General features: G+C 42.2%; 1 protein-coding gene across 1 annotated transcript in view; it reads left to right on the forward strand. All coding sequences in view use genetic code 11, as the record gives it.

Annotated features, from left to right (window-relative positions):
• EGR_09297 (Regulator of G-protein signaling 6) overlaps positions 1-10,204 on the forward strand; it is a gene marked incomplete at both ends in the record, with an annotated part of 20,400 nt that extends 10,196 nt beyond the window's left edge. Inside the window, 9 exons of the mRNA XM_024498546.1 lie at positions 53-171; positions 257-363; positions 439-652; positions 720-819; positions 1,437-1,523; positions 1,593-1,756; positions 2,288-2,620; positions 7,122-7,364; positions 10,037-10,204. Of these exons, the coding sequence (XP_024347051.1) occupies positions 53-171; positions 257-363; positions 439-652; positions 720-819; positions 1,437-1,523; positions 1,593-1,756; positions 2,288-2,620; positions 7,122-7,364; positions 10,037-10,204 (1,535 nt within the window). The remainder of the gene's footprint in view (positions 1-52; positions 172-256; positions 364-438; positions 653-719; positions 820-1,436; positions 1,524-1,592; positions 1,757-2,287; positions 2,621-7,121; positions 7,365-10,036) is intronic.
• Between the last annotated feature and the right edge of the window lie 447 nt (positions 10,205-10,651).

Here is a 10,651-nt window from a genome sequence, read left to right on the forward strand (position 1 = left end):
TTTCATTGTCACACTTCATGCCTATTAAAATTTAAAATACGTCTTTTTTTAGCCTACCTCGATCGTCCACTAGTGGAGTACCTTCAAAGCAAGCGCAACTTGGATGCCTTCATTTCTCGCGTTGTGGTGAATTGCCTTGCCCTCGCCGACAGCGCAATCACCCTACGAAACGTCAGTTTTCCTCAGTGCACTAAAATTAATCAGACTTGGCAAGATTCACTGATGCATAGAAGCATACATGCTTCTTTTTGCGTAGGCTCTTCCCCGGTTTGGGCGTCTCATTGCCTCAATGAATCGTGTAGGTCCCTTCCCTCTGCTCTGGCCCCTCTTCGGCTGTGGGGAGTTGCCTCAGTCTTTCTGCAGGTGAGCTGTATATCTGAAGCTCACTCCAATTTGTAGAATGTGTGCGGTGTTTTCGGGCACCTATTGCCTGAGCAGAACTGTAACTGCGGTTAGACGCAATTTGAACAACCATGCTCGGCGCTACCATCTCAGTCTTTCCACCGGTGAGGAGGTGTCCACTTCCTGCCTTCTTATTGGTGCAGAGCAGGCGCCGAGTGATTGGCTGACGCCACAGATCAGCCGGTGGATTGCACGGTCGATTTTAGTGACGGAAGGCTCGCTTTTTCCATCTGGCCATGAGCCTCATGATGTGAGCCATTCAGCCAGTTAGATGGTTTTCTTCTTTTGAGTTTATTGACAATCTTTATTTAATCCAGATTACACTGATGCCGCTACCACTCCCAACACTAAACTCCACTGAACCAGCTTTCCTTCTAGAAATCCCGGTTGAAAAATCAGGCGGCAAGGTGGAGTTATGTGAGTTTTTTCCGATGCAACTGGATCATGTGCATGGTCGTGCAGTGCCTAGTGCTCCCCGTGGTTGTTTTTCCAATTCGGCCATCACATGGCAGTCAGATGCATTTCAACAACCCGTGTCCATATCACCAATTGCCGTAGCAAAGGGTTGTTTAGAAGGGAAAATCCCCATTGAAATGCACTTGATAAAGTAGCTTCATATAACTGTTTTCCGTATTTGTAACTTCTATCGACATTGGTGCCATTACCGGTTTCATGTCGTTAATGAAACACTTTATGAAAGTTTCGACTCATTATATTCACTGCCGGCTATTAACCAGAACGCGAGATCGGAGATGTCGTTAAGATTCCGTCCGGTTTTCATGGCCTATTAGAAACCACTAGAGATTCCTCCATTTGCAGTTAGATTCCAGGTGTTGATGTCATGAAGTTTAATGAGTTTACCAGCGCAGCTCCCAAATTATTCTCAAAACTGTATAAACTATATGGTTCGGGGAATAGCCTTATTGTAAGCATAAAAAAGCGCTTGAATTCTATGAACGGGGCCTGTGCAGTCCAGTGTATTAACGTATCGCTCTGCAACAGTATCTTCATTGCCTCTATCTTCCACTTTCCAGACATAGTCCATCTCACTGCCTTCTCCGACAGTTGTGTCGACGCGGCCGAGATTTTTGCGTCTTCGATCAGTCTCCTCTACTCCACTGGTAAGCAAGCAATTAAGCTACCCAGATCTCACAATTAATTTTCCAATCTTCTCTGTTCTCTCTTGATAGATACAGAAACACCTGGAAAACCCCGCATCCTGTGGAACTGCTTCTTCACCTTGCCTGATCTTTCCAACGTAGCCTGTCGAACCCTCGGATATGACTACGGACTCGGTGAGGAGGGGGTTTTCGTAGTTCCTGGTCTCGATGCCTCCATGTTCATGGACAAAGCTGTATCTGAGGCAGGTTGAATTGTTCATTGGTTGTTCATTGTCCTTTTGTAAACCTGTAGCCTTCGAGCCCTTTCTGACGATTTTTAATAATGGATGAGCCCCAATATAATATTGTTACAAATGCGTATACATAAGGCCTTTTAGGCTCCCTATAGAAGTGACATGAACGGAGTGTCATCATTAAGATGGTGACCTTGACCCATGGGTACTGCGGAGCCTCCATAGTTATGTCTTTGTACTTCCTTTATTTATAGTAGTTTTCATTGGCAATCCTCTAGACTTGCTGATTAAAGCTAAATTTACCATAGGGGAAAATTTTTTTGGTTAAAATTAGGCAGACGCGTGTCTGACTTTAGAATATGTAAATGTGGAGTATTGAAAAAGGGCAGTTTCATTATCTCGGTAGTAAGTGACTATAATAACGACAAGGGCTTTTGCTTTCTCGGTTGTTGGGTTCCCCTTGAAGCCTTCTTTTTTGGTGCATAAGAAAGAATCACTGTATCGTAAAGTTCTTTTTTCTGTAACCAAAAGGCGTCAACCATATTCTACGACGTCTTCTCGTTGGTGCGGCGCAGAGCAACACCGGCTGAAGGCGTTTCACAGGACGGTGAAATCGCAACCGCTGTTTCTGCGTCCGTAGTGTCACTGGAGCAACATTGGGACGGTGCCTTTCCTCCCCAACCACCTCGACCCGAGGAACTTGTTTTTGTCGAGGAGCAGACGCCGGCTGCTGCCATCGCTACTGACTCGCCCTCCACTACTATTACTGCCGCCACCTCGGATACACCGACACCCACTTCCGCTCACCCAAACGTCGCGCCTAGTGGCCATGGTGATTGGAGCGTTGATACGATAGACAACACTGTGGGGGAGAGTGAATTCACCACCGCGCTGGATCCTTGAGTTCTATCTGTGTTTCATTTTGGAATATGTTTATTAGATTTCAATTATTTACTATCTATTAATTTCCTCTTTAGTTTCAATGATAGTGGTTTTTTCTTGTGCTGGGCCGGGTTTGGGTGTGTCGGAAGTCTATTCATAGTGCAGTAAATTGAGAGCGGTGGCGATCAATGCGTTGCTGCCTCTTTGTTCTTTTATCCGTGAGCTTATGCGAGGTGACTGTGGCAGAAAGTGCGTGAGTTACGCTGAAAGAGGTTTATGTTGAGGGCAAACGGGTCTGACAATGCACGATGGCACATTGGGGGTGGTGTATGCTTGTATACTTGGTATGTATCGGTTGCGCAGGCTATCATCCGATGGCACTCAATGATGTCACGTTTGTAAAACTTCTAGTATGCGGATGAGTGTCTAGGGCAATGATCTTGATAGGGTCAATTGATAGACCTTTAATTATGTAGAGATTAGGCTGGTGATGGAGTTCGCCACAAAAAGGTTTTAATGCTATTTTTAGGCTGAGACCAGAGCACACGGCCATTCTATTTCCACAGAGAGGCACACCTTTGGGCCATGTCAGTGGCTCATCAGTCCTTCTGCAGGTCGGCAACGCATATTCTGCCCCAGTGTTATTATAATGCGATAGTGGTTTATCCCTCGGCATTTGCAAAACGCCACTTTTGTACTTTAAATTAGCCCCTTGTACCTCGCTGGTTGGGCTGGCCTTTTGGGCCATGTCAATAGTCCAGACACCTTCTCTGCGCTGAATATATATTCTGCCTGAGTATTTTGTCTTCTTTCGTCTTCAGGGAGTCCCGAGACGCTACATTATTGCTTCCTATCCAAGGAAGTCCAAGGAGCCACGGGGTTAGCAAAATCGGAATTTATCCATTTGTGCTCCTGGTAACGGCCTCATTTGAGGGTTTTATGATATTTTGCAGAGCTTGCAAAATTACATAAGTGCGCGCAGAAGCATGTCTTACATATTGAAGGAATTCATCGGATTAGCCTTATTCGTATAATAGGAAATAGATTCAGACAAATTAGGAAATAAAAGAACAAAAAAAGCAAAACAAACTGATAAAATTTCCTTTGCAAACAAAAACATGGTCTTAGCTTAAATATGCTTGTAATTATATTGCAATCCTGATATTTAATTATTTATTAGCAATTGAGCCAAAAATGCTGAAAAAACAAAGCGTATAAAAGATTTTTTGCCTTGCTTTGCGCTTTTTTAGCAGTTAGTGATGGTATAGAAATTTGGCTTTTTTCGCACTTTTGTACTGACCTTGACATTGCGAAAATAGCCCATTCACCCAAGCCCTTTGATTGGCGAGGCCACTGATCGCTTAATGTGTGAGTTATCATGGATAGATTTTCACCTGCCTAGGTTGCATGTTGTCTGAACATATATTTTATGGCGTTATTTGTTGTATTGAGCACATGTTTGCCGAAGGAAAAATGCCTATTTTTTATTTTGATACGTATTTCATTCTTTTATTGTATCCCTTTTCTGATTGGGGTGGGCTTTTATGGATTTGTTCGCCCCCTTTTTTTCATAAAATAATAGTTTGTCCTTATCTAACCTGAGAAACTAGCCCTTGAATTTATTATTCAATAAGTCGCTGTGGACTTCAGATAGTTTATGGTATCTTGTTACTAATTTCTTTGTAGTTGGAATAATGCTGTTGAACTTGCGTGTATCTTCAATTCGATTGAGCTCGAAAGTGGTGTTTTGATTCCTTTAGCACCTAGCCTTATGTTTATCGCCTTGTGCCAGGGGGGAAAATCGTTGCATCTAAACACTGCTTGCACTTAGACACCTTTTCCACGAAATTGCGGTTGTATTTGGCACTTTGGTCAACTGAGTCGATGTCGACTTTATTGTTCTATTCCAGATTCCGTCCGATGTCATTCTTTCGTTGTACATAATCATCCACTTCATTTAAATGAATTTGTTGTTATGGTCGAAATCAGTCCCTTTCTTTTATTTTATTTAAAACGAAATGGAGACTATTTGCATCCATTTTTTTGATTTTGCTGATGGTAGCAGCTTTTTAGTGGGTTCGTTACCTACAAATGTCGCAGTAGATAAATAATATAAGTAATCCCATTTTCTTTTACCTTGTAAGTGTGACTTTTATGCATTAGTTCTTATCGTTGGCTGAAGACCGCGCTCCGCAGTATATTGTCGAATATATTTGGCATGACTTGTTCAGTTATTAGTTTACAGCTCCTTTTATGGAACCATGGGTTATTTTTGTCCTCAGTGGAAACATTTCTCAATGGCAAGCTACTGCTGGACATGGACTACCGCAAGAGTTCCGTCACTTCTTTTCATGCGCTAGTGTCTGAAAAGAATGTCAAGTTCGGCCGACATTATGCAGCAAAATTTATCTTTTCATTCATTGTTCGCTTTTCAAGTTCCTAAAACATCTCTAGTCCTTCAAAGTAGTGAGCAAGCAATTCAGTATAAATGGTGAATTTGTTACAATGAAATAGCTGGTTCCAATTTGTCACTATAGTACAAAAGTTTCCCAACCAAAAAAGCTTGTTGTTGAAGTACCATTTCGTCGATCTATTCATTCAGTCAGCTTTCGGGCGCCACGAATTGTTGGTAGCTATGCTATTAAGAAAGTTTTAAAGGCTTAAGTTGTCCTCAGTTATTGTTTATATTGATCTCATGAAATTAAAAGCATAATTTGCAGCCCCTGTTTGCGTAAGTCAGGACGTCGTCAGAAAAATACCTTACCAACATCATCCTGCCTTACTGACTGTTGCAATGACTTGGGTCATTTCTCACTTACAGTAGCCATTTCGGTAAATCATCAAAGCCAGCACTATTTACAGCAGAATATACATTTGCAAAAAAGTGGAGGAATATGGTCATTGCTAGTTGTCCATGAAAACCAATACCGCGTTGCAGAAGAGAAGGTAGCAAGGCGTGCCTGTTAGGCCGATTAAAACATTTCTGTGGGTGCGTATGCGACGTTTTCGTGGATTTAACTTGTAATGGGGATCGTCTCATAACACACACCTCATTCATATAAAATATGGGACGTCGTCTTTACTTAATTTGCCCACATTACGTGCATTAAATACAATAGCAGGTAAAGCTAGCTATGCGGAAGTCTCATTTAAATGGGAGGGAAATGAGCGGTTTTCCTAAGAGCAAAAAATTTATTATTATTAGAATTTCAAATTTATCCACATAAGCCTAGCCGAAGTTTCCCCAATGAAACCGTTCTCAGCCTCGGCTATCAAAAAACTTTTCTGTGACCGTTCTGAAAATCGGATGAGAATGAATCTGGTATTACCGGCTTGCTAACTAATAATCATTGCAATGACGCCTCAAGCATATTACAGGGGACGTTGGGGCCAAGCTGCAACTTTTGCGTCTGCAAGAGAACAAGTTTTTCCACGTTTACACCATTCACATGATTTGCGGCGTCCGATTATCGCACTGTACTTAACGTTTTCCGTGGATACAAGTATCCAAACGCTTTCATTGGTAGGAAGTTTGTTCATCATCATATTATCGCATATATGTGCTCACTACCGCTTTTTCCTGACATCATAATGGACGGTGTCTGAACAGGGTCATGATTTATTCGCTGGCTGTACGTGGGCAATAGGGAGCGTACCGCATTAACTACTGCAAGTAGCGCCGCATCATTTTTATGTGAGTCTGTGAAATTAAACACGTCGGTATCGTATTTCGAGCTAGGTCAGCTGGTAGGTCATACGGTAAAGGTACTACAATCAAGATGCTAGGTTTTCACTCTCACGTCCTGAAGACTGTATGCAAAGGAGCAGAGTGACTTATCAGGATCATCATTAACCTTGACGCTAACACCAATACGGCCCATGGAGTGGCCAATTGTTTTTTTTTATGCCATTATTTGTGTCGATCTTAACGCTATTAACAACAGCTATCAAAGCGAACATTAGTTTAAGGGGTCAAATACTAGGACCAGCGTAATCATTATAAGTTCAGCCATCAACTTTTGGGTGAAGTGGACTATATAAACGAACTAGAACTTTACCAAAAATGTGAAAGGTTCCTTCTAAGCAAATTCCTTCAGTTGGTGTTCGATGGTCATCTCCAGTTTGAGGAGACATGACAGCATTCTCATTTATCATGACTCGTGAGCAAATTTGGTGTTACTGACGTTGCTTATTTGTATAAAATACTTTTTTGACCTAATACAAGCATTCTCAAACCTCTTTATTGTGTTTGGTATGCGCGCATTCTCAATATCATCGAGGTTTGCGCGACTCGTCCATTCAGAATGGTACTAGATGAGTTGTGAGCTTCTATAGTGAAGCTGAAAAGCAGGAATGACTACTTGAAGCTCTGAAAGGAATGGCGTGTATTAGTCTCTGTGCTGGTGAAGAGGGAGGCTGATTCAGAATATTCTTCTAGGTTTCGACGAAATCTCCAAGGTCAAAGGGGCTACCTGTGCCTTAGACCACTAAGATGCAGTGGAGGTTTTTATCTCTCTACTCGGCACTCTTGCTTCTCATCGCATCACCTCTGTTGAGGCCGTCCGCGGTGGCTTTGGCGACAACGGTGGATCTGGATCTCCATGCGCAACTTCTCTCCGAGGAACTAGCTTGTGATTTCGATAACATTACCTACTGCGGTCTGCACAACAATGGTGGTTGGAGTTTTAAACAGAGCCTTCTGGAGCTTGTGCAACAACTCACTAATGTGAGTGCATATTTGACACTTCTTTGAAGTCTGTTTAAAGCGCTTGGCTGTATATTGTTAGCGCTATTTACTATCCTTTGACCTTGAAGTAATCCGGTTAGCAACTTTTTTAATTTGCAAATTTTTCTAGCAGTTGAGTCGTGCACGTTTGTGTTTGACATGTGTTTGAAGTTAAATTGATGTATTTTCTCCTTCTGTTGATAGTTGAGTTTGCTTCTCCCATAGCTTAAGCATTTTCTTCACCAGTTTACCTCTTTTTGTTTTGAAATCTAAATGTCGAGAGACCGCGAACTTGAGTTATTTTATTCTATCCCTTTTCAATGCAAAAAATCTCGCTCAAAGTTTACATAACCACAGAATAAACCTCCTAACTTCCATAGTTAAGCTACACAAACGCGCGTGATTCTTACTGTGTAATACTCTCCGCCTAGATTTGGTTCGAGAATAGTTAATCTACCTAGCCTCTTGTCAGGCTCCTCCCGATCACGAGTGATTTACTTTCTATAGGTCCTAAACAACACCCAAAAAGTAAGCTATCATGCGCTATTGCCTTTTAAATTGTGTTGCCTCGCGCTTCTTCCAAATCCGATTAATTATTTGTACTTGCCCAGCTTTTGGCTCACTGCATTCTGCTTCACTTAAGGCGAGAAGCCCTCCATGCATTTTCTGCCATGCGTCTACCGCACTCATCACATGACTTGAGCTTTATATGAACTATTCACGGGACTGACTGCCTCAAATTATCTCTTTTGCTTGGCAATTGAGACGCGGAAAAAGATTATGCCACAGGCCTTATTTTGGCTCCGTTTGCACTAGGTAGAAATAACGGTCAGATAAGGTGAAACCTTGCTGCGATTTGCTAATCTCCATTGATTAGTATTGTGAGGTTGTTCGTCCTTTTTGTGTAGTTCGTCTACGTTTTCATCATATGCCTTTCGCTTTGGGCGTATCTCTAGATTTGTTGCCCCCTTGAGAGCGCATTAATTCATGTCGGTCTTCAGGTAAGGCTTGAGTACTAGTGGTATAGGTAGTGTGTGCGGTGCTCGATGTCGTCGGCTTGGAAATCGAATCATGGGTAACTGAAAAGGCTCGTATAGTGTATTAGCTCTCATCTTATTTTGGTTGCTAACTTCTGTCACCATGGGAAGAGCCCTGGATGCAATGATGCTAATGCGTTTCATGTCTCAATGAAGTTCATTTATTATTACCCTCTATGGTTGAACTCCATTAAAAGGCAAAAGTTATTAAAATTTGCCCATTGAGACGAAACTGGATCATTTATAACTATTATCTCCCGTTTTAATCAGTCGTTGTGTTTAATCATGAGTGTTCTTTGGAGCTTTTCTGAGAGCTGCACTAGTTCCCGCATGCTTCACCGTACTGCTATAAAAGTATCGCCTGGGTCATCAGTGCCATCCCTCCAAAATCGCGTCAGGCGTTTTCACACCTGTTTCTCAGATGCTTATAGCATCGTTTCAGTGCGATGGTTGCATGGTCTCAGGTAGTGCTGCACTTTAACCAGGCTGCTGGCTCCTCTATCTCACTGTCTACTGCAAACCAAATCGCCAATTTGCGTTTGATAATTGAACGGGCCTGTGGCCTTTCCCTTCCATGCCTGTAGCTGAACTGGACAGTGACCTTTTTACCCCATAAGTGTTGGGGTTTAGTCCTGTCATGCGAGAGACACTTTGTGTGTACCGCCCACCTCCTTGTTACTCCCCATTCTGTCACCAGCCAATGCTGATTACGCGCGTGTATGTATCTCACATTTCCATGGGCAATAAAATATGCTTTTGGGAAATCTCATTAGTCAACCGATTGTTTTCTAATCTAGCTTATTTCTGGATATTTAGTGTGGTACTCCAGGTTGTTTTTGAAGAAGGAATAACCCATACTGGTAAAGACGACTCATTATTTAGCGTATAGGGGGACGGGTTGGACAGTCATGCCAACAATATAGAGGTAAAATCTGCAGAGGCTGAAGAGTCCACCTTATTTTACTAAACAGTTCCTTCTCTTGAACTTGGTCATCGATGCTCCCGCCAGTCATTCTTCTGCTTCAGTCTTAACGAGTCTTCTCTGAATTGTAGTTAACTGCGAAACAAGAGTAACAATATCGTGATATCGCAATACAGTGGGTCCCGTTTCATTAGTAATACCACAGGCTATGGTTTTAGCTTAGTTTGTTGGGTATCGCTACTCTCGAAAGGTGTTCTCTGTTGAATTTCGATTGATCTAGGATAGAGTGCTAAGTGCTGGCCGCTGTTCTGGATCCTTGTTATACAAGTCACTTCTTTTGGTTGCATTTGCCTAAAAGCCACGTGAAGAGGAGGGATACCATGTGTTTTGCTTTTAATTTCGTCCTATTAGTTCCCATTTTTGCTGTACTGGAAATTAAGATGCCTATGGCGATGTCAATGCTTGTTTTTTGGTCTTTATTGTGGTGAGTCCACGTACTTGCAGCCATTCACAGCGGATCCCTTCTTTTAGTAGGATTTGAAGTTGGCAAATGGGCAATCAAGCTAGGATTTTTACTCATTTGTTTGATTTTACTTATCGCTGTCACCTAAAGTGCAACAAGGCATGCCGGGATGGAAGGTTTATCAGTATCTCACTGAAGAGTTAGGAGGTTGTGAGCATGGACGGGGCCAATATGGTGTCATCTCTCGGAGGCTAAAGAGGCCACGCGTTCGAAGCAAATGTCTTTAAACCACGCTCGGTTTCGTACTAAGTATGCTAAATATTACCGCAGCGTCATGCATTTATGCGCTCTCACTGGTGTCCTTAGTCCTCGCGGTGATGATGACGACGATGAACTATTCCATAAACAAAACGGTTAAGGCCTAGTCTCTGTCCGCAAAATCGTAGCCAGGTCCAATTTTACGGTGACTATTAAGGTCACTCCTCCTTCATTCTAGGTAAACTATGACCCTAGTATAAACAGGGGCTCGTTTCGAGTGAATCATGGCCACTAACTGCGCATAATTTCCAACCTAGCAACGCTATACATTTAAGCTCACATCAGCCTGCCACTTTGTCCGGCTTTAAAATTACCAACTTTTTCATTAAACATTTATATGAGCACGTAGGGTTGAGTATTTCAAGGGTTGAAATTCCGAAAGTGAGTAAAAAAGACGATTATTTAATCAAAAATAAGGACAGTTTCGAAAAAGGACTGTTAGTACCTAAAAGATTAAGCCACTATTTTACATCATCAAATATATTTTAGATAAAGCTTTTCTATCTTCAGCGTACGGTGTGCATATTTCCCTCTCTTGAGAACTTCA

This window comes from Echinococcus granulosus, assembly GCF_000524195.1.
Source record: "Echinococcus granulosus chromosome Unknown EG_S00141, whole genome shotgun sequence".
Classification (NCBI taxonomy): Eukaryota; Metazoa; Platyhelminthes; class Cestoda; order Cyclophyllidea; family Taeniidae; genus Echinococcus; species Echinococcus granulosus.